Source organism: Balaenoptera musculus, chromosome 3, assembly GCF_009873245.2.
Source record: "Balaenoptera musculus isolate JJ_BM4_2016_0621 chromosome 3, mBalMus1.pri.v3, whole genome shotgun sequence".
Taxonomy (NCBI): Eukaryota; Metazoa; Chordata; class Mammalia; order Artiodactyla; family Balaenopteridae; genus Balaenoptera; species Balaenoptera musculus.
Genome location: NC_045787.1, coordinates 112,619,463 through 112,646,933, shown reverse-complemented (window position 1 = coordinate 112,646,933; position 27,471 = coordinate 112,619,463). Strand labels below are relative to the sequence as shown.

At 42.6% G+C, this 27,471-nt stretch overlaps 1 protein-coding gene and 1 pseudogene across 2 annotated transcripts in view; both read left to right on the top strand.

Annotated features, from left to right (window-relative positions):
• The window catches only part of TRPC7 (transient receptor potential cation channel subfamily C member 7), a 135,542-nt gene that overhangs the window by 35,637 nt on the left and 72,434 nt on the right, over positions 1–27,471 (top strand). For both annotated transcript variants that reach the window (XM_036847238.1, XM_036847239.1), the window contains one exon: positions 8,551–8,733. In XM_036847238.1, coding sequence (XP_036703133.1) covers positions 8,551–8,733 — 183 coding nt within the window. The remainder of the gene's footprint in view (positions 1–8,550; positions 8,734–27,471) is intronic.
• Positions 2,505–3,118, top strand: LOC118891942 (annotated as a pseudogene).

Sequence of the window (27,471 nt, the reverse complement as noted above, 5' to 3'; positions counted from 1 at the left end):
TTTGTCAGTAGCTTTGAAAAAGTTTGAGAATTGGGGTTTTTAACCAAAGTCAAACAAACTAATAATTTCCTAAAATTGGTGTTGTCAAAACAATAGCTTGAGAACCAAAAATTCAAGATATCAAAATAACATGTTAGATCATCTTGGTTTGTCTTCTGTGTTAAAGCCAGAGATTCATCTCAGTAATAAGGGAGTTTGTGAAATTTATGGACCAAAAGGAAAGGGAAGAAATTCTGGGCCAATCAAAAATCAAAGAATCTCTGTTAATATCTGTGTTGAGCAGAGCACAAGAAATAAATGGTGGATGAATATTCTAAAAACTGTTCAATACATTGACCAAATAAAACACTCTGAGCAAATAATTTTGGGTTGAAAGCCAGCAAAAAATTGTTAGCAACATTTTGTTCCTAGAAATAATACTTTGTAAGTCTTCAAACCAATGTAAAAGCATCTAACTGACCATTTTATTAGTCATGTTAATAAATGCTTCTAAGCTTAAGTGTTCAAGAGTAAACAATCCATATGTGCAAACAAGATGCTTACCTATGTAGAAAATTCCAAAGAATCTACAAAGCACAAGTAAGTGAGTTTAGCCAGGTCATAGGATATAAGGTTAACATACAAAAATGAATCATATTTCTATATACAGTAATGAATAATTAGACACCAAACATTTTAAAAATATTTCCAATAGTTAAAAAGTGAAATATTTATACAAGTCTTACAAAACATATGTAGACTCTATAGGCTGAAAGCTATAAAACACTAATGCAAGAAATCAAAGAAGACCTAAAAAATGGAGAGATACACCAGGTTCATGGTTTGGAAGATTCAACACAGTTAGGATGTCAGTTCTCCCCAAACTATCTATAGATTTAACATAATTCCAATAAAATTCATAGCAGAATTTCTTGTAGATATGAACAAGCTTATCCGAAAATGAATATGAAAAAGGAATGAGAAAAGCCATAACTGCTTTTTTAAGAATGGTAAAGTTGGAAGACTCAAAGTACCTCATTTTAAGACTTAACAAAGCTATAAAAATAAAGATAGTGGGTGTTAGTGAAAAAATAGATATACAGATCAAGGAAACAGAATAGAAAGCACAGAATTAAACCCATACAAATATGGTCAACAATTTCTGACAACTGTGCAAAAATAACTTGATGGAGTAAGAATAATATTTCAACAAATGAGGCTGGAACAAATAAATATCCATGTGCTAAGGAACCCTGACCTGTACCTTACACCTTATGTAAAAGTTAACATAAAATGGTTCATAGACCTAAATATAAAATGTAAACTATAGAACTTCTAGAGGACAACACAGGAGGACACATCTGAGACCTTGTGTTAAAAAAGATTTCTTAGCTTATGACACCAAAAGCATGATCATAAAAGAAAAAGTGATAAATTTGGACATCACCAAAATTTAAAACTTCTATTTTTTGAATGATACTGTTAAGAGAATGAAAAGATAAGCCACAGACTGAGAGAAAATATTTACAAACCCTATCTCTTACAAAGGAATTATATCCAGAATATATATAAGAACTCTCAAAACTCAATAATAAGAAACTCAGTATTTTAAAAAAACTAACAAAGGATTTGAACAGACACTTCATCAAAAAGATACAAAGATGGCAAATAAGCACATAAAAAGATGTTCAATATCATTAAGCCATTAGGGGATGCAAATCAAAACCACAATGATATACCAAAACCCAGAAAATAAATTGACCATGGAGAGAACATGGAGCAGCCAGAACTCTCATAATTTGTTGGTGGTAATTGGCAGCTCTTATAAAATTAAACATATACTTACTATATACTCAGCAATCCCACACTTAGATATTTACCCTGAAGAACTAAAAACTTATCCTCACACAAGAACCTGTACATGAATGTTTATAGAAACTTTATTCATAATTGCCAAAAACTGGGAATAACCAAATCCTTCAATGAGTGAACGTATAAACAAACTGATACGTGCGTGCAGTAGATGTGAAATAAAAAGAAATGAGGGCTTCCCTGGTGGCGCAGTGGTTGAGAATCTGCCTGCCGATGCAGGGGACACGGGTTCGAGCCCTGGTCTGGGAAGATCCCACATGCCACGGAGCAACTAGGCCCGTGAGCCACAACTACTGAGCCTGCGCGTCTGGAGCCTGTGCTCCACAACAAGAGAGGCCGCGACAGTGAGAGGCCCGCGCACCGCGATGAAGAGTGGCCCCCGCCTGCCGCAACTGGAGAAAGCCCTCTCACAGAAACGAAGACCCAACACAGCCAAAAATAAATTAATTAATTAATTAAAAGGGAAAAAAAAAAGAACAATTACTAAAACTTTAAAAAAAAAAAGAAATGAACCATTAACACACACAACAATATGGATGAATCTCAAAGGAATTATACTGAGTGAAAGAAGCCAGTCTCAAAGGATTATATACTATATGATTCCACTTACATGACATTCTGGAAAAGGCAAAACTCTAGGGCCTCTTTGTTCCATGCCCAGCACAGCTACAGCTCATGGTCCCAAGAAGCACTGCAGCATGTAGCAGCTTCAAAGCCCTGAATCTGGACAAATTGACTTGTCTGCTAACTCTGTGTCCATCCAGCAGTCCCCACAAGCTAAGAATGGCGGTCCCTTGTCACTTTCTTTAAGAAGAGACTTGAGTATGCCCTAATAGGAGATTAAGTAAAGAAGATGTGCATACAGCAGTTCACTGAGATGGATGGCAAGGTCCAAACTGATATAACCTACACTGCTGGTTTTTTGGATATCATCAGCACTGACAAGACTAGAGAAAATTTCCATCTGACTATCACACCAAGGGTCACTTTGTTGTTCACTGTATTACTCCTAAACAGGCCAAGTGTAAGTTGTGCAAAATGAGAAAGATCTTTGTGGGTACAAAAAAAGATATCTCATTTGGTAAGCCGTGATGCTGACACTATCCACTACTCTGATCTCATCAAGGTGAACAACATCACTCAGACTGATTTGGGGATGGGCAAGATGACAGATTTAATCAAGTTCAATACTGATAACCTGTGTGTGGTAACTGGAGGTGCTACCCTGGGAAGGACTGATGTGATCACCAGAGATGAAGAGAAGTGAACAAATTCAGAGTATATTTTTAATATATGGATTAGACATGAGTGAGAGAGAGAGAAGAAACAAGGGTTTCTCCAGCATTTTGTGTTCTCCTCTCCATGGGCCAGTCTTGCTCCCAATCCAGTAACTAAAAACAACAAAAAGCAAGACGTCTAGAGTTTGAAATCAGTGGTCAAAATAAGGTGGTAACTAATTAAAATTACCATTTACAGGCTTTATATTTATTATCAATTTTTATTTATTTAGGTTTTTATTTATTTTGTTATTTGTGTTATTTCCTGTTAACTACACTAAGCATTTTACATTGTTTTGGTATTGATTCTCCCAATCATTATATGGTATGTATAGTATTACAGATTAAAAACTGAGATGCAGAAGAGTTACATGGCTTGTTCTATTTCCCACAACTGACAAGTAGTAAAAAAGAAGTTCAAACTCCAGGTCTTTCTGACTTCAAAACCTGTGCACTCATCTACTACACTACAGAATCTGTTGGGTATTCAAATATCCATATCCCAGCCCACCCTTTATTTCTCCAAGTTAGTTGAGCGTCAGCCCCAATTAAGTCTCTAGTTTTAAGTGTGCTAAGTAGAAGGGAACACGCTGCTCACCAAGGGGAAACATGGTGAGAGGGACGAGCACAGGATTTGGGTCAGACTGACCTGTCTTGAAACTTGGCTCTACCACTTAGTCACTATGTCATCTTAGACAAGTACACTGCTCCAATAGATTCAACAAGCATTTACTGAGTGCCTATCATGTTCCAGGAAATATTCTAGGCTCTAATGATATATTTGTGAACAAAATAGCAAAGATTCCTGCCTTCGAGAAGCTTACATTCTAGTGAAAGATATGGACAATAATTATAATAAATAACATGTATAGATGTCAGAAAGTCATAAGTACTATGAAGAAAAAAAAAGCAGGAAAGGGTGATTGCAAATGGAGAAGGGTTACAATTTTTTAAAGACAGTCAAGGAAGGCTTCTGAGAAAGTGACATTTGAGCAAAGACTTGAAGGAGTTAAAAAAGTTGTTCATGTAGATACCTGGGGAAAGAGCATTCCAAGTAAAGAGAATAACTAGTACAAAGGTCTAGTCCATGCCAAGTGTGTTTGAAGAATAGCAGGGGGGTCAGAGTGGCTGGAGTGGACTGAGGGAGGGAGAAAACCACAGGAAATGAAATCAGCGAGAGAATGGAGAGGCTAGATAATATATGTCCTTATAGGACAGTATAATGACTCCACTTTTACTCTGAGTGGATGGGGAGCCACTGGAGGGTTTGAGCAGACCAGTGCCATGACCTGACTACTTTTCCTAAATATCTGACTGATGTATGGAGAATAGACTATGGAAGACCAGGATAGAATCATAGAATCAGGGAGGCCAGTTAAGAGTCTCTTGGTTAGTCCAAGCAAGAGATGATGATGGCTTAGACCAAGGTAGAAATAGTAGAATTGGTGAAAAGAGGTCAGATCTTTTATATATATATATATATATATATATATATATATATATTTTTTTTTTTTTTTTTTTTTTTTTTTAGAAGGTAGAGCTGGTAGGATCTGCTACTAAATTATACGTCGGTTTTGAGAGGAAGAGAGGAATCAAGGATAAATCCAAGATTTTTTGTCCTGGACAACTGAAAAGTTGGGGAATACTAACAAGGTGGAGAAGACCAGGTCCAGAGTTAGTTTCATTAAGTTTGAAATGCCTATTTGGCATCTAAGTGGAAATACCAAGATGGCAATTGGATATATTTGACTCAAGTTCAGGAGAGAGGGCTGAGCTAAAGACATAAAATTTGAAGTCATCAGCATATGGATGGCATCTAATGATTTTAGATAGGATCACTAAGGCAATGAGTGTAAACAGACAGGAGAATTCAAAAGACTGGGCACATCTTTGGGGCATTCTAAAACTAAGACATCAGGGACACGAGAATTAATCAACAAAGACGCAAAAGTACTCATTCAGGAAGAAAAACAACAGAAAAGTATGTTATGCTAGAAGCCAAGTGAAGAATGTGTATCAAGGAGGAGGAAGTGATCAGCTATGTCAAAGCACCTAACAGGTCATGTAAGATGAGGACTGAGAAGCAACCACTGGATTTAGCATATGAAAGTCACTTGTGACCTTGAAAGGACAGTCTCAGTGGAGGCAATGGGTAGAGTGTTAAAGCCTTACTGAATGGAATAAGAAAGAGTATAAGGAGGACAACTGTCAACTATGAGTGTAAACAAGTCTAATGAGGAGTTTTTCTATAAAATGGAACAGAAAACTAGAGTAGTAATTGGAGAGGGAAGTGGAGTCAAGAGGAGTTCCTTCTTAAGACAAGACAATAGCAACATGTTTGTATACTAAGCCAACAGAGAAAGGGAGAAATTAACAGTGCAGGGGAGAGAAAGGAAGAGCGCAGGAGCCATGTCCTTGAGTGGCGTAAGGGACTGATATCCAAGACACAAGTGGAGGAGCTGGCCTTAGATAGAGCAGGAAGAGTAAGAAGAGGGAAAAGAGTCCATGAGCACAGAGGAAAGCAGACTATGTGGATGGTGCGACCATGTGAAGCTTCTCTTCCGATGAGCGCTATTTTCCAAGTAAAATAGGAAACTAGGAGGGGGATGAAGTGTTAGAAAACTGAGACTAGAGAGGTATGAAATGCTTGTTTGGGACAGGGAGGAGGATAAATTGCCCAGGAGCACCACGGACTGCTTGAGGTTGGATGTAGTGAGTTTACAGCACGCCTGTTCAGTGCAGGTGTGTGCTCTCCAGCCGCGTTAACTGTGCAGAGGCGGGAGCAGAGTAGTGGAGAGCTAGACGCAACCAAGGTCAGGCTTTCATCCAGTGAGGAGGACAAAATAAGAGGAGGGTAAGAGAGTTGATGTGTGCAAGGATGATGATAAAGACTACCCATAAAAGAGAAGCTCTGCGAGGAGGGAGACAGGGGCCTGAGGGGGACGAAAACCAGTGAAAAGGTGGTGTGGTCAATGGCTTGTAGGTTTGGTGGAATCAAAGGACTGCTAGAATTGGGGTCCCGGGTGAAGAAAGCTGGACATATAGGAGGTAGTGGTCAGAGAGAGGGAGACCTAAAGTTAGGGTCATGGAGGAGCTGCAGTTACTGGGAATAACTAAGAGAATGAATGGTTGAGTTGGAGTTGAGGATAAGGTCACTGGAAAAGATGGTGTCAAGGAAATGAGAGGGCAGGGTAATGGAAGGGACATCTTCTTGGATACTGAAACCACCAATAACAACAGCAGTTAATGTTGGGAGAGCAACAGTTAAGACAGAAGCTAAAATCTTCAAGGAAGGTAAGAGAGTAACCAGAGATGAGTAAGTGACCAACATAAGGAAAAGTGGATTCAGCCTGTTAGTTTATCTCTCCGAGTCTCAGTTTTCTCGCTTGTGAGCTGGAAATGCTGACAGTCCTTCTAACATGAGGTTTTTATAAGGATTAAGTAAGATGATGGAGGTAGAACAGCTGTCACCCACTGGGCCTGGCAGACTTCAGTGTGCAGGAATATGGAATTATTTGTAAAAGGGCACCTGTGAAGTCTTAGGTACATGTCTCATCTTTCCAACTAAAGTTGAGGAATGTGGCTGAAAGGCTCGCTGAGCTCAGGGTTGACCCACTTCTCCTAATCATCACAACTCCGCAGAGATGTGTGCCCATGGCTCTCTCTGGGAGGCCTGGGCCTGGCATGACCCTCCCGTCTGCATCTATCCATACCCATGTCCATATCATCTCTGTCTTCCTGGCAGGCCCAGGCCTGCCTCCTCCAGCCATCTGCAGACACCAGGCATGTTGCCTTCCAGACTGAGCGTCTAATACAGAAGGCAAAAAGCAAACCAGCTGTTTTGGCTGCTCTGGTGTGTCTCCCTTTTATATGGCCGGCTAGCTGAAAGAGCCCAGGGAAGTGAAAGTCTCTAATGAAGTGGTACCTTCCATTCTGAACTGCACTGAACCCAGAAATGCGCAGAGGCTCTGGGATGGCACAGTCTGACTTGCCCATGACAGTCTGCCTGAGCTGAGCGTCATTTTTCTACCCAGCATTTCCAAAGCACCCTGCTTATCCCTAAATTCTATATAGAAATGAAGGGTAGCCACTCTTGTCTGAAAACATTTTCTTGACCCTTTCCCTTTTCTTAGCAAACAAACACTTATCAACACTTACTTCTTTCTCTAACGCAAAGGGACATTTTGAAGCAGCAGTGCTGCAAGGAGAAACGAATCATTGATTTAGAAAAATTGTTGAGCTTCTGCAGTTTGCCAGCCTCCCATCTATTTGCTGAGGAATCCAGGTTCTGGAAAAGCAAAACTGCACTCCTATTTACCAACTACTATTTACCACTCTCAGGGCTTTTGACATTGATTAACACTGAAAGTGACATTTGGTTCTTGTGTTGCTTCTGAATAGACTCGTTTCAACTAAGAAACCAATAAGGAAGCCTTTAGGGGAAAATATTTTTGGGGCGTAGTAGTTTGAAGGTGACATGAAACATTCTTTTGTCCAACATTTTGGATCATTATCTGGAATTGAAGCAGTGTGTTTTAGGGGAGAGAGAAGTTGGCATGTCACTAGGAAAGGCAGTCAGCCTCTGAAAGATAATTTAGAAACGTATGCCTAGGGAGGAGACGAGAGAAACCCAGAGGCAACTCACTAAAAAAAACAAAACAAAACAAAAAAGAGGTCAAGGTCTGAAAATGATTATTCAACAGGCAAGTAATTTAAGGTGTCATGATTTGCTGTACAAAAGGATCTGTGGTAAGAAAGGATTCTGTTAGATTTAAATTACATTTGATTTTTAAATTTATAATTTACAAGCAGATTTTCCAGCATGTTAAAAGAAAGCACACCTGTGTACATTTTTTCCCCAAATTTAGCATATCAGCCATATCTTTCCAGTAAACTTCCTGCGTAGAGCAGTTGCCATTACAGATTGGTGGTAAATGAGTTAAGTGATATTTCCATCAGCCTTAAAAGTGCATTTCCTTATAGCTCCTCCCTCAGATTTGGCTCAAAATTAGGCAAGGAGAACTGCTGCTTTCAAAGAGCTCAGGGTGGGCTTTGGTAGGCATCAGAATTACTTAGAGAACGAGGTTAAAAGACAGATTCCTCGGCCTCATCCCCAGGAATTCTGAGTCAGTAAGTCTGCAACAGGGCCTGGGAATCATAGTTATAGCATGCACCCAAGGTAACTCTGATACAGGTGGCTGAGGAGCACACCTTGACGAATCTTGGCTTAGAGAAGATGCCCTCTAGATTGTTGTGTCAAGAGAAGTTGCCCTGCCTTCTGGATCCAGCATATCCTCTGGTTCCAACGCACTCTGTAAGCTCACGCTTGGTGGACAGTTTTGCTGATCGACACTGCTATGCTAGGCAAGCCCATCTGTGGGGCTCAGTGTGACACAACCCTGATTTCTCTTTATTCTGTTAGAACGATTACAGGAAGTTATCTATGCAATGCAAGGATTTTGTGGTGGGCGTGCTGGACCTATGCCGAGACACAGAAGAGGTGGAAGCGATTTTAAATGGTGATGTGAACTTCCAAGTCTGGTCCGACCACCACCGTCCAAGTCTGAGCCGGATCAGACTCGCCATTAAATACGAAGTCAAGAAGGTAAGCTTCCCCACCGCTCCCGGCCTTCCCAACTCCAGGGCTGCTGGCCTGCCTTTGTGTTCATGCTTATTTTCTGTTCCCACAAGAGGACGGTGACAACACTGATTACCCAACTTGCCTCTAGACAGGGAACTTCCAGACCTGCAGGACTGCTCAGAGCTCCTTCCTTCACTCCCAGCCCACCAGGAGAGAGAGATGAATCATGACAGTTACTCCATGAACAGGCTTCAAGCCTGGAGAACAAAAGAGCAGATTTTCAACCTCCAAGCCACTAGCAAGGACAAGATTACAGTGAATGCTCCCATCAGCTAGCAGGCCAATTCCCAAGTTTTCATGAAAAACACATCACTCAGCTCTGTGAACAGCATTTATTGAGCTTTCCCTGTGTGCCTGGGGACTTGTGTAGAAAATGTCTTACTGTAGAGGATTTGTGGGCTCCATGGTTCTGGGAGGCTCAGAGGAATTTCACTCGCAAGGCTTATGAAAACCTTTAATAGGAAGCATGACTAGACTTTCAAAAGAGTAAGTCCCACCTCCTCAATCAACCTCAAGGTGTCTTTAATGGCCACCAGCACCCAGTAGCCCTCACACCCACAGTGGCTGGTCAGACTGAGTCCCTAAGGAGCAAAATTCAATTACGGTTCCACTTTGGATATACTCTGGATTCTTTAGAATCTGCTCTTACGTTAGATGACACCATTCATCCTGGTGAAAACCGCAGAGCCGCGAAGATCCACATGCTTAAACACCAATGCGCTTTCCACATACGCAAGGTGGCTGATCAGCCTTTGAGGGTTTGTTTTGTTTTCCAGCTCTTTTACAGGGTGACTACTGGGGGGGTTTCCGATGCCCCCAAATTGGCCTCTTGGCATTTCTCCTCTTGTCTGATTATCTTAATTTGTGTGGGATGAACCATCCTTCAACAAACCACATATATCTGTGGCATTCATCTAGAGAGAGCTTCCAAGTTTGATAAAAATCTTCCTGTCCTTTTAATTTTAATAATAATCAAAAATTCTAGGAAAAATAGCTTTTTTCAAAGACTCTGAGTCCTGAAGATAAAATTGATAAATCATGGGAAAGGTGGCCTTAGATGAATATTCAAAAGCATAGAATTACAGGAGGGGAGGAGTCAGGCTGCAGTTTCAAGTATGTACAAGCCTATTTACTTAGTGTAGGGAAACTCACTTTTTAGCTTATCTCAAGAGCTCACTGAGACGCTTCAGCAAAGCACAGCAATCCCTTCCTAAAGGTGCTGAGATATCCATGGTCTTGGGGTTCAAAGAAACCCTGCGGAAGAGACTGCTTGGTAATGAATGGTAACAAGCCTGAGTTTCTAGCATTTCCTTCCTTCCCCAAGCCACAATATTCTCCTGCTTCCCAACACAGGGTGAAAGGTGAAGATGTATTTGACAACCCAAAGAAAAGATGATGTTTGGCATTTGCAGATTTACATTCACAGTTTTGGCTATTCACAAGCAATTCCAACAGCCCATGAAAATGCAAGCATTCACCGTTTTTCTGAAACATAAATCCAACTTAGCAACACAGTCACTGAGGGTGAATCACTGAGCAAGTCCAGAGTCTGGCTACCACTTCAGAGCCTATATGTATGTTCCTTCTCATTGTCAACTACCAAGTACAAAATAGCCCTGGTGATGAATGAGAAGAAAAAGTGAAAACACTCTATGAACATGACAGTTTTGGTCAGAATAAAAAGGTTTTGTGAGGGAAATTATTTACTCTAGTGGTATTTGCTAATTAGGAGAATCATAAAGGTCTCAAGAAATACTCATCATGAATGTCAAGTGTCTGCTGCAATCCATAGGTAGGAAGATGATAAATGACCTGCATAAAATGTCAGCCTTGCTCATTTCAAAATCTCCAATAGGTAAATTCTCTCAAACCACATATGCCATCATTCGAGAGCAGACAGACTCATAGTTTTCCTTGACATTTATTCTATCGTGAATTACCAGCGAAAATACATAACATTTTAAAATCTTATTGATATTATAATGAGATTTCATTTTTAATTTATGAACTTTAGAATGCTTGCATGGGCACAATCTAACCCTGGGTCTCTGAATTATGAAACAACTAGCACCAAGGCTTATTTACACCTGACATATATATGTGTCGTAAGGCTGGAATATAAAACCATAAAAAAATTCCTAAGGCTCTGCCACATATCAAATCAAACCATTAATTCAGTGATTAAAACAAACTAGTTGCTCTTGGCAGTTCCATGAGCTGCTAATAGGTGACCTTAAAAAAAGTTTTTGCGTTCAAATAAATTTAGAGACCTTGAGTTAAGCAGAGTCAAAAAGACTTCTTTGCTTAAAGACATTATAGAACCTTGATCATGCATTGCTACTCTAAAAGAAGAAGGGTACAATGTGTATGACTTGACCACAGAACTCCCTTTCTCATGGAGCATCTGGTAAAACTAGTTTTCCATGTAACAGTATTTGGGAAACTCTAATATAGAATCAGCCTTTATATTTCTGAAATGCATAGATCTGAGTGAAATGGGTGCCACTCTGTGGCTGGTACTGCACCCCGGATCACGTCCTTCATTTGAATGTTTGCCTCTCTTCGGGCATCACCCTCATGTCTGGTCCTCTGGCTGCCTCAGCCATAATGTCAGCCTCCGTCACATAAAGACAATTACCCCACCATGGCACAAGGGACCACCTGGTAAAGAGGAAGGAATGATGAAGAGGGTGTCAGGAGATTTCTAGCATGATTCTTACATTTAATGACCACGTGGTCTTGGATAAGTCTTTGAAGCTCTCTGGGCCTCATTCCCCTTCTGAAAAATAGGCATATCCCGCTTTTGCTTCACAGGGTTTCTGTGAACTTTCAAATGAACTGGTATGACGGGAAATGCTTTGGAAACTGAAAAGGTCTCTACAGCTCCACAGGGAAACATCAGCACTGTCACTGAGTGATGCTATGCTCCCCCTTCCTTGGGACTAGAGGGGTCCTTTTATCCCCAGAGACATTCCCTAGCTTGTCCTTTGTTATCTTCCCAGAGAATGCTGGAAATGTCCCCCTGGGTAAGGACATCGTCCCTATAGCCTAAAACTCCTCCCCCAAAGACCAAAAGGCCTTGTGAGGATACGGCTGCTCTCCACGACTTCTGCCTTAATAGGGTGACTCAGCCTTCCCACCGTGTTTGGAGGGCAGTGTTGGAGAAGTGGCTAAGAAGGTACCCTTAGAGGTTAATCACTGTCCAACCACTTATTAATGGGGTCACTTAAGCAAGTCACTTAGCCTCTCTGTGTCTCACTTCCCTCATCTATAAAGTCTGGTTAATAATGCCTACTTTATTGAATTGTTATAAGAATCAAATGGAATAAAGCACGTGTGCCTCAAATAGCCCCAGGCCTCACCAGCCTGTGGGTATAAATGAGGCAGTGTTAATACACACATTGCACTGGCTTAGAGTCAGTGTTCACATTACTTAAGACATTTCTGTTATCCATCTCAGTCCCCCGCAGGCTTTACAGGCCACAGTCCCTTCAGAAGCCAAGCATGCCTCTTCAAGAAGTAAGGATGCTTCTTCCCCATACTGAGTCACAGTTAAGCCCAGAAGCAACTCTACTTTTGCTTCACAGATAAAGAAAACAATCCCTCCAGCTTTGGCCTACAGCCCCAGTACATATACAGGCCTTGGTCTTCTCCCCCAGGGCCAACCTGAGTGACAGACATCTTGCCGACTCCTCCATTTCTAGCTCTGTCTCCAGGGAACATGCATAAATATCCTTCTTAAAGACTCTCCCCTCCCCCTGCACATCAACTCTAAATAAATGCTTGGGGACTCTGAGTCACACCAACTGGGAAGACCTAACCAGTCTGTGATTCATTCAGGTGCAGCTGGCCCAGTCTGCACCCGTAAAGAAAGATCAGTGTCTGGCACATGGTCGTTGCTGAGTGACTGGTTACAGAGACAAGATGCTTAGTGCTCTTTTCAGCTTGTCTAACTGAAGACCCACATCGGGGCCCTTCACTCTCATCCCTTCCTCTCTCTCCTCTTTATCGCTTCTTCATTTCTAGGCTTACAAGGAGGCTATCTCCCTTTCTTTCCCCTGTATCATCTATTCCTCCTTCCTGACTTCAGGTCTGTCTTAATGAGGATGAGGTGCATCTCCATTCACTGAAAGAGCTTTGTGGGCGTGTGTCCTCCAGGTTCAAAGCGCCAAAGGACAGTGAGACAGGAGACCCGGAAGGTCCTATTTTCTACAATAGAAGCCTTAACTCCACCTGTAGAGGAGATGGAGGCCCCTCTGGACATAATTAAGCTAAGGTCTGCTACCAAAAAATATGGGAACACATGAATATTTTGTCTAAAATTATATCACTGTCATTGCAAAAAGCATGTCTATTATTAGGCAATATCACCAATAAGGGTGGTTAGTTTAACCTGACAAGTTGTTTTAGCCACGGCCTGGAAGCCCTACAGTCACTGATCAGCCTGTGGGGGATCCTGAGGAAAGTAAGACACAGTCTTGCCCTCAGAGAGCCATCAGTGTGGCGGGTAAGGTGCGGACAGACAGGCTCTGACCACAGCAGCAACAGCCTCTGCACTTCGTTAGCTGAGCAAAGTAGAGTTCATAGCAGTTGCCTCTTTCAGACCCCAGGTGGCCCCCAGTTCCAGCGTCTTGACACGTGGCTTGATTTGGAAGATGCAATCATGGTACCAGCTATCTTTCCTTCCAGCTGATGAGACCCACCCACTCACCTCAAGAAGCAGCGCCACTCAGCAGAGCCTTCCAGATCCCAGAATTTCAGAGGTGCCCTTTCCTGACTCTGCCAAGCTCCTGGGTGATTCCTGGACCAGAAAGCTAGTATCACATGAAATAAAGACCTGGGACAGGACCATGGGAGGGGGAAGAATGCAGGCAGAACCCTCACTAGCCCTACTTAGTAACACAGTTCCCTTTTTCTTCACACTGCTGTACTAAGGAAATAATATCCCCTGTGATTTTCATTCACTGGCTGACTCATCATTTAACTAACATTCACTGATGTCTACTACATCACCAGCTCTGTGTTCAGCACTGGAGAGACTGAGAAGACCCAGGCCTTGTCCTTGAGCGGGGTTCATGTAGCACTGGAGAGAGATGTGTGAACAAAGGGTCACAATCCTGTCTGAGCAAGGCAAACAGGAATGGGAAGGGGGCAGCATGGGGGTCAGAGGAAGCACTGACCAGCTCAGTCTAGACCTCAGGAAATGATTTTTCCCAGAAGTGGAAATGCTTCCCAGAAGTGGAAATGCTTGAGGTGGGGCTTAAAGGATGAGAGGTTCTGGAAGGGATGGCAATTTAGGTAGAGAGAGGTTAAAGTTAAAAAGCCACAGATATCTTAGGAAGAGTGGCACGTTTATGAAAGGAACATGTTTAGAGGGGCATGTGGCTGAGGCTGTACTATTGTGGGAAAGAAACAAACTGGAAAGTTTGTCAGCAGCAGATCCTTGAGGGGATCATATGCCATGCACAAGGAACTTGGGCTTTATCCTGCCAGCACCATCCAACAGAATTTTCTATGATGATGGAAATGTTCTGTTTTCTACCGTCTAATATGGTAGCCACTAGCCTCATATTTAGCACTTGAAATGCGGTTAATGTAATTATGAAACTGAATTCTTCATTTTTTTAATTACTTAAAATTTCAATAGGCACATGTGGCCAGTGGTTACTAAACTGGACAGTATGACTGTATACCCTCATTCATGCATTTAACAAGCTTTCTCTGAGTGACTACAAAGTATGCTGTGCTAATCACTGGGGATGTGGTAGTGAATAAAAATGACGTGATACGAACCATGGTGGGAAAGACGGATATTCATCAGAACATCACACCAATACATTGTAATGTTCCAACTGAAGTCAGTGTTATGAAACAGAAAAACATGGTATTACAACTTCTAAAGGCAGATATGACCTAACTGGGAAGGTCAATAAAAGCTTCTCGGAAGAACTCATGTTTGCTCTGAGAGAAGTTTACCAGAGGTGGGGAGGACATTTCTGGCAGGAAAAAACATGTTCAAAGCTGTACAAAGGCCCTGTGGTGAGAAGAAATACAGCCTATAAGAGGAACTGAAAGAATGTGAATGTGGCAGAGTCAGAAGGCATGAGGAAGAGTGGGGTGTGGGATGAGTCTAAAGAAGCATACAGGAACCAGACCACGCAGGACCCAGAGGCTGTGGACCACGCTAAAGGATTTTGTTTTTGTTCTTTTTTAAGGAACAATAGGAAGCCATCGGAGGAGTTTAATCAGGGGTGGTTTTCTCAGCATAGAAAGCCTCTGAGAAAGGCTGAAAGGCAAAGAGGGTGGGTATGGATGCAGTGTAATTGTTGAGCAAAAGGGACAGACTATTAATCAAGGCAGGTGAAGTTATGCTGCGTTAACAAGCAAAACCAAAGCTTTATTGGCTTTTAACAACAACAAAAAAAAGGTTTATTTATTGCTCATCCTACTTCCATCTTGCAACAGAATTCAGAGGAATTCACTCAGGAACCCAGGCTGATAGAAATGCCACCATCTCAAATGTTTCCACCCTGCCAAAGGGAAATCCAGGCCTGGAGAGTCTCACATCAGCAATTAAATGCTTTCACCTGGAAGTGACACATTGTTTCTGCTTACAACTCACTGTCAACAATTAGTCACATCACCCACCCCACCACAAACGGGGCCAGGAAGTGCTGAATAATCCTGCCATGTGTTTGAAAGGAGAAAAAAAAATGGAGCTATTTAGTGAATAGCACTAATGACCACCAACAGGAAAAAAAGTTGAGGAAATTCATATTAAAAGCATCAATGTCTCTATAAATAGGAAGCAGAATCACCCTCTGAGGTAGAAGGCACCCTGAAAAAAAATTTTTAAAAAGGTTTGGGAAAAATTCTGTGGGAGATGGGAAAGAGAGCTGAACAGTAGACCCAATAGCCCAGCCAATACTAGAGACTGTAAATTCTTTGCAACAGCCTGTGTTCTTAACAAAAATGGGCAATCTCTACAAAAAATGGTAACATACCAGGTCAGTGCCCTCCATGAACCTCAATTCCCTGCTGTGAACTTCATTTCAAGATTCTTTCATAGAGATGGAGCCCAGAAGTGCACAAAATGTGCCCACAGAGAAGAATACGAAGGAGGGAGGGGCAACCTTAGAGGGGAGGGGTGTGGGGGGAACATTCCACCGGCATCACCACCCTGTCTAAAGGTGGGCCAGGGCCTCTAACAACAGCAGAAGTCTGTTTGTTCTTTCCTCCAAAAATCACCATCTTGTGCACATTTTACATTCATGCCATAAGCTGGCCCATTTTTCTACCTGGAAAAACTCCCATAAGAAGAAAACGGAACCTGTTGTGTAGCAATTTATAGTGTCATGGCCAGGAGCGTGCCTGCTCACGTTCTCCACTTACTAAATATGTGGCTTTAGTAACCTGTCTCAAGTTACTAAATCTGCTGGCCTGCAGGAGCCCCTTGGATAAGGCAGATGCTACTCCAACCCTCAAAAGCCTCCTGGCCTAAATCTGTGCTAAGAGAGACAATGAGGCCCAGCAGTAGATGCACAACTGGCTGAAACCCCTCACCCTAGTGTGGTGACCACAGGTAGGGACACTAGAGACGGCAGCTGACCTCTACTGGGGTTCTGTTTCATTTCCTCCATCTGCAGAGAGCACAGGGCCAGCGAGCAAAGGGAATGTGGGGACACTGGGGCTTTCTAGAGGACGCCTGAGAGGCCAGTCAGACGCTCACATGCTCTGAGCAGACATTCTCCCACTGTGTTTTCCTGCTGAGGCATCATTTCAACAGATGCTCAGAGTTAAGGAGACCAGAGCTGTCACAAACACAGTCTGGCTGGTCAGGCACTACCCCAAACTGTGCTGCAGGATGCCCAGGAGCTGCCAAACGCTGCTGGAATCCATCGGTATCGAAAGCATCAATCAGTGTCCTCTTTGGGGAGTCCTCTCAGCACTTTCGTGGCCCCAGCTGGCACAGAAATGACCGACATCCATTAATCTCTTGGCTCAGAGCGGCCATCTTTTGCCTAGGAAAAGTAGTCTTGTTTTTCTCAAGCAACAATCCTAAGAAGAACTAACGCAAGTATGTATGTACCCCTTTTCTGCCTGGAAAAACGCTCAGGAGAAGAAAAATAAACCCTGTTGGGCAGCAGCATACTGTTACAGCTAGAAAACTGACTACATGTGTGCAAATCCCAAGTCCTTCATTTACTAGACAGGTGGCTTTAGATAAGTTATTTCATCTCTGGGGCTCAGTTTTCTTATCTATACAGTGGGGACAAACAATAGTACCTAATAAATGATAATCAATGTTTATTAACACATAATGTAGCTAGAACACAGTTAGTGCATAATGCTAGCTAATGGAAACTATATGCCATGTTGGTTTCACAAGCAGAAACTACCCTTAAGACAAAACCAGCCTTTTTCAACCTCAGCACTGTTGACATTTGGGGCCAGATCATTCTTTGCTGTGGGCACTGTTCTGTGCATTAGAGGGTATTTAGCAACATCCCTGGCCTCTACCTACTAGGTGTCAGTAGCACCACCCTCCTCACAAGTTTTGTCAACCAAAAATGTCTCCAAGACACGGTCTCTAATGTCTCCACAGGAAGACATGGAAACAAAATCATTCCCTGTTGAGAATCTCTGGGATAGTTTTCAGGATCTAGGCTATAACCCCTTAACTGTAAACCACTGAGGACAGGGATTGTTCCCCAAGGATGCACTGCATCTGTTCCCCTTGTTCCCCAAGGATGCACTGCATCTGTCTAGACCAAACCCAACGTTAGATCGAAATCAAACTCAATGTATCTCTCTAGAACAAATTAAGTTCTCATACTTAGCTGCATAAAGGAAGCCACTTGGGAGCTTTGTAAAAAAAAAAAAAAAAAATGTCAGTACCCTACCCACAGAGCTTCTAATCCAATTCTCCTGGGTGGGAGCCCAGGGACTGTGTTTTTAAAAGGCTCTCTAATGATTCTAAATTTTGTAAAGACTGAGTTCCTGGCAGGTGGGACCTCTCCTCATTCATCTTGGTCTCTGAAGACAGAGAAATAGTACTCACACTACACATCATGTGCAGTCTCCATGGTGAGCAAATGAATAGACAGATGGGGGTAAAATGTGAAGCCACAGGCTTTAATGTACTTCAAACATCTGTAATTCCCCTCATGATCAAAAATCCATACAACAGAATTCAGATGATGTTCCAGGCTGGCCTGAGAGTATGGGGCCATCATCTCCATGCCCTCCATTGCTGTCCCTTTTGGGTTTATAACTCTGGAAAAGAGCCCTTACTATGCAGAGATGCCGTAACAGTGGTTCTGGCCTGGCAGTCTTAGGGATGGAGGAGAGCCGCAGGTGGCTCCCGGGGTGGCCCCGCATGGCAGGGAGAGGCAATGGGGCCGCTGTCCTCCACAGGGGAGCTCAGCTCAGTGAGTGGTCCACAGTGGGTCTCAGGAGTGCTCCTCCACTCACTGGCCTGAGTTGCTGACCTGCCCCCCCCACCCCCGTCCTGGCTCAGCTTTAAGAGGGAAAAGCAGAGCGCCTGATGCCTCCTCTCTGCCCTTCCTCAGGCCTGCTGTTGAATCATCTGACACAATTTTCTCTAAAGAGCAAATACTACTGCACATTTGCAAAAGAGATTTCACTTCCTCAAAGTCCGCACAACCAGACAAAACAACTACTGCCTTTTTGGTTATTCTGCTGCCTTCTGTTCAGCAATTTGAATATATAAATATTTGCATGGAAGGATAATCCTTTAAAGCATTTTTCTTCTTCTCGGTTATCATGTTTCCTAAGCTGTGTAGCCTTAGCTTACCTATCCTTATATCTATCATGTGCTGCCTTTGTTAAGGTATTCAGAGGCTGATTATTATTACATTCTGAGTTAGGGACTAACAAGAAGAGAGGAATTTGAGGAGCATTCAAGGAAGGAACATAAATCGCCACTGCCTCCAAGAAATAGATGCAAACCAAATGCATTTACTAGCCCAAAGTGGAAAGAACAAGAGTCATTTTCAAATTGTCACTTTTATCCCAGAGTCAAACAGATCTTAAAAATTATAGTCCCCCCAGCCCAAGGACCTGTAACTAACTCCAGCAATTAAGCTAAAGACCAACTACCCATTTCCGTCTCATTATTTCCATACTAAATGCTCATATATGGATTCAGAGTCTTAACAAGCATTTGATCTTTTATATATTCCTCCCATTATGTACCATAATGCATTATTCTTTTATTAACATTCATCTGCCTAAGGTCACCTGCAAATTTCTTGATGGAAGGGGAGTCTTGTAAGTATCACTGTGGATGAAAATCTTTGCTTAATAGAGATGCTTTAATTTATATAATCCAAGCCATAGTCCTGTCTTGCCTGGATTACTACAGTAGCCTCCAACTGATCCATCTGCCTCTGACCTCACCCTCCCCTCCTCCTCACCAACACGCACAAGCAACAGTCAGAGAACTTTTTGAAACAGTCAGATCACATCAGCCCCCCACTTAAATCTTCCATCTAAAAGTGAACAAGAAAGGCACAGTCCCTGACTCCAGGGAGTTCTGAGTCTAATGATCATCACTTCTAGAAGCAGAGCTGGAGACAAGGGTCCCTGTGCAAGTGAGTGAGAAGCCTGCAATGAAGGGGCAGAAGCAGGACGAGGCAGGGGAAGCTAAACTAAGGCGTGGTTTCAGTGAAGCCCCACTGAGTAGCCCTGCAGACGTGTTGCCCTGTGACTCCCTCCCCCATCAGCCACTCTCTATCCCAGTGCCCTCTTCTGTAGCAAATATCATTTGTCATTTGTTTACTTGTTTACTGTCTATTTCCCTCAACACAGTAAGCTCTGTGGTGGCAGCTCACCAGTGTATTCCTAGCCTAGAGAGGACCCAGGCAAGCAGAAGATACTCAAAAATATTTACTGAATAAATGAATGACTGAGTGAATGAATGCACCATACCTGAGTTTTCCTCCAGTTTTCATTTTTCTCAAATACAACAAAATCCCACGTTCAAGGTGCGATGCATTCCTAAAAGCTGTTGAGGAAACTCAGGGTTCTCTTGAGAAACAAAATGAGATAAATAGGAAATGAGTCCATGATGAGCTACTAGACATTAGGCATTGTTTGTCTCGTTCTTAAAGTCCTACAACTACTGGCACAGAGTCCATGGAAACTCAGATCATGACTAATAGCCTTATTTTATTTAAAAATAAAAAGAAAGGTCATTTAAATACAAAATACCATTGTTTGATTAATAAAATCAGTAGCAATTTGGCCAGCAAGTTGCATCCTGAATAAATTACAAATCAATTAACCCTTTTATATGTATTACTCCATAATAAAACCATTGGATATATCATCATCTGACTGCTTTGCTTGCTTCCCCTCTGATAGGTGTTAGCTCTTCCTGAACAGGCAGACTTGCAAGCTTGAAGGAGGGAATAATCATGTGACACCTATTACCAGCTAAATCTGTAGATATTAAAAGACCTAGCCCCTAGAAGATGTGGTACATATATACAATGGAATATTACTCAGCCATAAAAAGGAACGAAATTGGGTCATTTGTAGAGACGTGGATGCATCTAGAGACTGTCATACAGAGTGAAGTAAGTCAGAAAGAGAAAAACAAATATCGTATATTAATGCATGTATGTGGAACCTAGAAAAATGGTACAGGTGAACCGGTTTGCAGGGCAGAAATAGACACAGATGTAAAGAACAAACATATGGACACCAAGCGGGGAAAGTGGCGGGAGGGAGGTGTGATGAATTGGGAGATTCGGATTGACATATGTACACTAATATGTATAAAATGGATAACCAATAAGAACCTGCTACAAAAAAAATTTTTTTTAATAAATAAATAAAATAAAAGACCTAGCCTCTGCTATCAGAAGCTCACATCCTAAAGGGCTACACGCTTCTGACTCCAGCCCTTTGTCTAACAAGGAAAGGAAAGATTAATTTAGATAAAAAATGATGTGGGAAACCCTCAGGGAGGCAGAATAGGTAGCTTCTGAGTCAGACCTTGAAAGGTGGGTCAGAGCTCCAAAGAAAAGGGGATTCCAGATGGAGAAAACAGTGGGGCAAAGCACAAAGCTGTGATAATGTTTGGAGAATCAGAGGTGGTCAGGGTAAGGACACATGGGAAGAAAGGCTGGGGTGAAGGGGACAAAAATGAGCGGGGGGGCGGGGGGGGCATTGTTTAGGAGACTGGGCTTGAAGGAAATACGACCTGCTGGGGATGCAGGGCCAGCTCTGATGGGCTGTGAAGAAGCCATGCTGAAGTGTTCCGCCTTCATTCCGTAACAGAAAGGGAATCCTTGAGTTGTCTTTGCAGTTTACCTTGATAATTTTACTTATTGTACAAATAGCATTTTAACAATAAGAAAAATATTTGAAAGGAAAGGAATAGACTACATTCATATGCCCCATATGTCAGTTGCTTTCATTTGTTTAACATTCTTCCCATTCTTCCCCATAGTAGGCATGTATTTATAATACATATGTATAGGGTAAATAATTTTGTGGTTGGATTTACCAAGCATTAGAAAGTAAACAGTTTCCTATAATTATCATGTTTATGTCAGCATAACATTGATGTACCATTGTTTATATCTTCTCTACTGGTAAACATTCACTTTTTTTTTTTAATATCTTTATTGGAGTATAACTGCTTTACAATGGTGTGTTAGTTTCTGCTTTATAACAAAGTGAATCAGCTATACATATACCTATATCCCCATATCTCCTCCCTCTTGCGTCTCCCTCCCACCTTCCCTATCCCACCCCTCTAGGTGGTCAGAAAGCACTGAGCTGATCTCCCTGTGCTATGCGGCTGCTTCCCACTAGCTATACGTTCACTTTTTATTATTTATATTTTACTATCATCTCCATACATATCGCTTTCTTTCCTTCTTTTCTGTTATTTCCTAAAATTGGATTTCTGACAGTGAGGCTACCGGGTCAAAGGACATAAATATTTGTGAAACACACTGCAAAACTCTTTTCCCAAAGGGCTATACTATTTCTCAATGTCAACAGTATTATACAACGAAACTGGTTTCATCAATGCTTTGCAAGCATGAAGTATTATTAGGATTTTTTCCTCTAATTTAAGAGATGTAAAATACTATCCTATGCAAATTTTAAAATTCATTCCCCTGGTCACTAGGCAGATGAGCATTTCCTATGAATTCCCCCTACCCACAGCCACTCACTACACCACACCACAAATATCCTTTAGCATTTCCATACTGGACCCTTGATCTTTTCCGTGTTGACGTGTATGGTTCTTGTGCAATACAGAACCTTTTACACATGTGTGGCCAAGTAAATGGTATGTCAGGACTGTAGGCAGCAAGGTGTGATGGTGTATACGAGAACGGGGACTACCTAAGATGCTTTTAGAGGAGTCCAGGGGGAGGTGATGAGGGCCTAAATAAAGTAACGTGGTAGCTATGACCAAGAAAGGAAGGAATCTGTTTAACTGCTCTTTTGGAGGTAAAAAACAGGACTTTGTAACCCAGGGCACAAGTTCAACTTAGAAGCCTCTGTGGGAGTCTGGCCTACCAGAGGATAAATTACTTTACTCAGATTCTAAGTTGCCCTAACAGAGATTTCATTTAGGTGAGGGATGAAATTGGAGGCTATTTAGGAGCTTGGAGGACTTTGCAGTAGGATGGGGTACCTCAGAGCCCTGGGCCCACATGGATGGGGGGAAGGACTGGGCAGAGGACAGGGAAAAAAGAATCAGGACCCAGAAGACAAGGAGAGAAGATGCTCATGAAGAAGGCACGTAGAGTAGCTCTCTCGCACTGAGTGCCAGTCCTGTTCCCACTCGTCAATTGCATGCTGCAAACTCATAACAGCCTCAGTCATGCTTTCCCCATTTAAATGATGAAGGAACCAAGGCCCAGAGAGGGAGAGTAAGTCACTGAAAATTAGGCAGCTGCTAAGAAGCAGGCAGGGACTTCAACTTACATGCCTGGTCCCAAAGCCTCTGTTCTTAACTACCACACTGTGCAGAGACCGACAGGGCTAAGACCGGCTCTCTCTGCCTAGAAGGCTGCCAGTGGGGTCCCCAAAGGGGAAGAGTGGGGAGCACTCTTAAACATTAAAAGAAATTTTTTAATGTTTGCTAATTTGGAAGCTGCTTTCAGTGACCATCAGGCTGGAATTTAGTAAAATTAAGACCCATTAGGGAGGATTTATAAAAACAAAATTCCAACAACCAAATCCATTAGCACTAGTTACAGATCCTTAGCTGATAACAGACCACTGCCCAGTGAAAACCGACAGGGTGGGGGACATATACATTACATATACATATACGTATATGCAGTGCTCTATTATAATTGTATATTCGTAAACAGTGTACACATATCCTAAAGGTTCTTTACGTGGTTGTTAAAGACTTCTTCTTGAAATAATTGACTCCCTTCCAGATAATCAAAGAATGAATGTTTCTACTGAAAAACACACCTTTCCACATGATGTGCAAAAAACATTCTGTGTGGCGCAGTGGTTAGAATCATGAGCTGTGGAGGGAGACAGCCTGGGGTCACCCTGGCAAACCACTGAACCTTGCTTTTCCTTCATCTCTAAAGTAGGCGTAATAATACTTGCCTTATAAGGTTCCAGTACATAGTAAGTACTGTATAAATGTGGGCTAGTAGCACATTACAAATGTTATCTTTCAGGAGTTATTCTGATCTGTAGCAGGTACTAGTAGTTAGGGAGCTGGCTACGTAGTACCTGGTTGGCAGACAAGGCACAGCTCACTCCAAGTTGTTATACTCTATTACTAGGAAACAAATTATCTACTTCTAACCATAATCTGTTCTGTCAGAATTATTGTATTATATTACTAAAATTTTACATACAGTATTATACAAGTATATACAATATTAAGTTATGTAATTAGTGAAGAAACAAGTATAACCAGTATGAATTTGCTTCATGACTCTCAGGGGTAAGAAATCTCACATCTTAACTGCTACTTGGTATAGAAGAAACTCTGGAGTGAGAGTTCCTGGGTGGTTCACATCCTGGCTGTGTGATCTTAGACAAGTCACTTAGCCTGTCTATGCCTCAGTTTCCTCATTTGAAAAAAAAAAGAAAGTTAATCATCGTATCTATCTCATAGGATTATTGTGAGGATTAAATTAATCACTTAAAAAATGTCTGGTGCATCATAAATGCTCAATAAATGTTGGCTCTTATCATTTTTAAATTTTTCTAAATCATGTCAAATCTAACCCACTGTCTCCTACACCCAGGTTGCCAGGAAATCCTGCCTCAGTCAGTCTAGGGCATCCTCCTCTGTGTCATATCACAGTCCTGAAGACTCACCTGTATACCCAAAGAGGGCTCTTAGCCTGTGCCCTTCTCTTTGTGGATACCTGATACCCCTAAGACGCACTGATCACCTCCATCTGTCCACAGCTGTGGCTCCATCTTATTCATTCAACAGTTTGTTTTTTGAGCACTGTATCCCAGATACTATAGCAGGTGCTGGGAATATAATAATTTAAAAAAACAGACAAGAATCCCTGCCCTCATGGAGCTGCCAGTGAAGTAAGATCTCTAGGTCCGACTGGTGCCGGGACCGTCTCCTGAACTTCCATTAAAAAAGCCTCTTGGCCACTGTCAATACTAGCACTCCGAAATTACCCCTCTTGGGGGTCCTTCTACCTCCAGAGCAGAGAGTTCAAGTAGAATCTGATGCCTACACCCCACAGAGAACTCCCAAAGCCCACTCCCCTCTCCTAGTCTCAGGAAGTATCTCTCCACCACCAGGTACCCTCCTCCCCTCTAGCCCTTCCCCTTCACTGGGGCTTGCTCCGAAAAAAAGGCCAGCATATGGTCTTCAAAGCCATCCCTAAAGCCCCCAGAAACTGTGAATTTCCTCCTGAGCTAGGACCCCTTGGTTCACTAGAGTCCTCCTGGCCACCTCCTCTGGAGGTAGAAGGCAAAACGCCACTCATTCTCCCGTGATGAGCCTTCAGGCAAGAAAACAAGACAGGCTCGATTCTCCCAGGCAGGTTATATAGACACCCAGTGATACAGAGGGGGTCAAGGGAGAAGGCATTTATGATTCAGCAGGCGGTAGGCTGCACCTGGACTACAGAGCTGTCAGAGGGAAGGAAGACACAGAACAGACTCGCAGATCTGACAATCAGAAGAGATTTTGAGAAATCCAGTGCAGCAGGGTTCAGGAGCCAGGCTTCAGACTGTCAGGGAGCCATAGGGAAGATCAGGAACATAGGTGAGAGCCCAGCTGTGATTAGGAGAGAGGCTTCTTCCTCAGAGAAGGGAGAGGAGCAGGGATGAGCATCAAGGCAGAGGTGAGGACCGAGGAGAGAGCGCCTGTCCAACACTCAGTGACCTGAGGATGAGGGTGCAAGAATGATGGTGGATTCTGTAACCTCCCCTCCCCCATCTCCCCAAGAACAAGGAAGAGACATTATCTGGCCAGGAAGGATGGATTTCTGCTAAGAACTGAGCCTCCTTCAGCTGGACAAGAGGCCAGACCAATAGTGCCCACTATGCTTAGACAAACATCACATTTCTTCCCATGTCTATCAGACTTTTGATAATCTAGTTCTTGCCTACTTCACATCCTGCCATTCTCCTCTTTGTTCATTTTGATCCAGCCCACTGGCAGCCTCATTCTTCCTGAAACACACCAAAGCCTTCCTTGACCACCCTGACCAGAGGTCTTCGCTCTGCTTACCACTCTGTCCCTTCCTGTCCTTTTACCCAGGTCACCTGGCTTCCATTCTAGATTCTCAGACCTTAGGGTAGTGTCTTTGCTATACATTTGACATTACAGTGACTAGAAGCTATCCAAACTTGGTATGGAAAAAATGTAAAAAGTATTCTGCATAGCTCCAGATGGCTTTGTAAATTAAATTAAACCCATAACTGGCCCAGGAACTTTCCCCATTATTGATCATTAACATTTAAAGAGGTTGCAAAGTGAATCCTGGACATTGCCATAAATTATCATTGTCTACTAGGCAGGTTCCATGAATCAGGTGGCCCTGGAGCCTTTTGAGACTGTCTGATGATGTAATTTAAATGACGTTGTTTTGCTCTTTGGTAAATGAGAGGACAGCAGGGGCGTAAGTGGGGGTAAATGTGTGTGCACATACAATCTACGCTATGGGCATCTGGCCCATATATCTAAAAATGAAAGTCTATTACAACTCTCTCTAGCTCCCCAGGTACCTGCTTTTCCAAGTCATATTTAGTTTCCATCTTAGCATGAGGCAAGACCCCTTCAGGGGCTCCCATTTCCCATCACTCCCCAATGGTCCATTCACCCTGAGATACCTACACCTCTCCTGACACACCAGGCTCCAAGGCATCACTAATAATAACAACAACAATAATTTATAAGTGCCTAACCTGTCCCCTTCACCATGTGAAGTGTTTTGAATGCATTCATCCCGTGTAAACCATCAGTACTGCCATCCCCATTTACATATGAAACAGATTCAGCTCAGAGGCAGAGGTGAGATTTAAATCAAGATCTATCTAACTCCTGAGCCCAAACTCTTTGCAACTGCTTCTCTTCAACATGCCCTTCCTGACTCTCTCAGTGGCCTGGTTATAGCCTTCATGGCTCAGCTCAAGAATCTTTCTTCCAGGAAGCCTTTTCTCACTATCCCTCCATACCCCCTCTTGGGCTGGGTGCCTCTTCTCTGCTATATCATGGCATGCACGGCTAACCCCTGTTATGGCACTGATTGAGCTACACTGAATTTGCCTGCTTACCTGTCTGTTTCCCTAAGTAGACTTTGAGGGTCATGAGAGCAATACTGAGAGACATTATTTGCAAACTTTGTGTTTCTGCTATCTGGCTCAGTAGGTATTTTCTGGATGGATGGATGGATGGATGGATGGATGGACGGATGGATGAACATAAATTTATGTATACATAGGTGTAACCTTAAATATATCACGATAACTTATGAGACTCAGTTTCCACTTCTAAAGAATATGAACATGCTTAAAGAGAGATTTTATTTGCCAGAGGTTGATAAAAACCAGCATTCAAAGTATGACCCAAATTAACTCAACCTATCAAGAAATTTTCTGTATATATATGTCACTAGCCCCTGAATGACAAAGGAGACGACTGTCTCTTCAAATACCAAACACATTGTCAAGGGGACCTTTGCACTGGTTGCTGAATATTCATACCCCTCATTTGACATCTAAGAACACAGAGCCAGCGGTCACCTGCCTGACCAGAATGTGCCTTCACCAGAAATAAACGCTGCATGTTTCCCAGTATTTGGGGTGTGATGGATTTCCACATTTCCGAGAGAAGTGAAAGGACCAACTGAGGATGTTCAGGCTGGAAGCCTTGGGTGACAGCAGGCACCAAGAGAAAAGAAACCAGCATTTACTAATTATCTAGCTAAGGTATGTGCCCGGCTTTTTGTCTATGTGCCAATGTCCTTTAAAGTATCAGAGGACAGAAAGAAGCAGTAGTGACATACGGGATTAGGAGACACCCTTTAAAAGTTCTCTGTGTGCTCTAGATGGGAACAATTACGGTGGTTGTTGGGGAGGGGTGCTCATAACAGACACACCCTATTGTCTGCACAGGGCCCAGAGCCACATGGAAGAGCACTTGAACACTGTCTACACGGGACTTGACTTTGTTGGTCAGGTCGGTGCCAGAAGGTG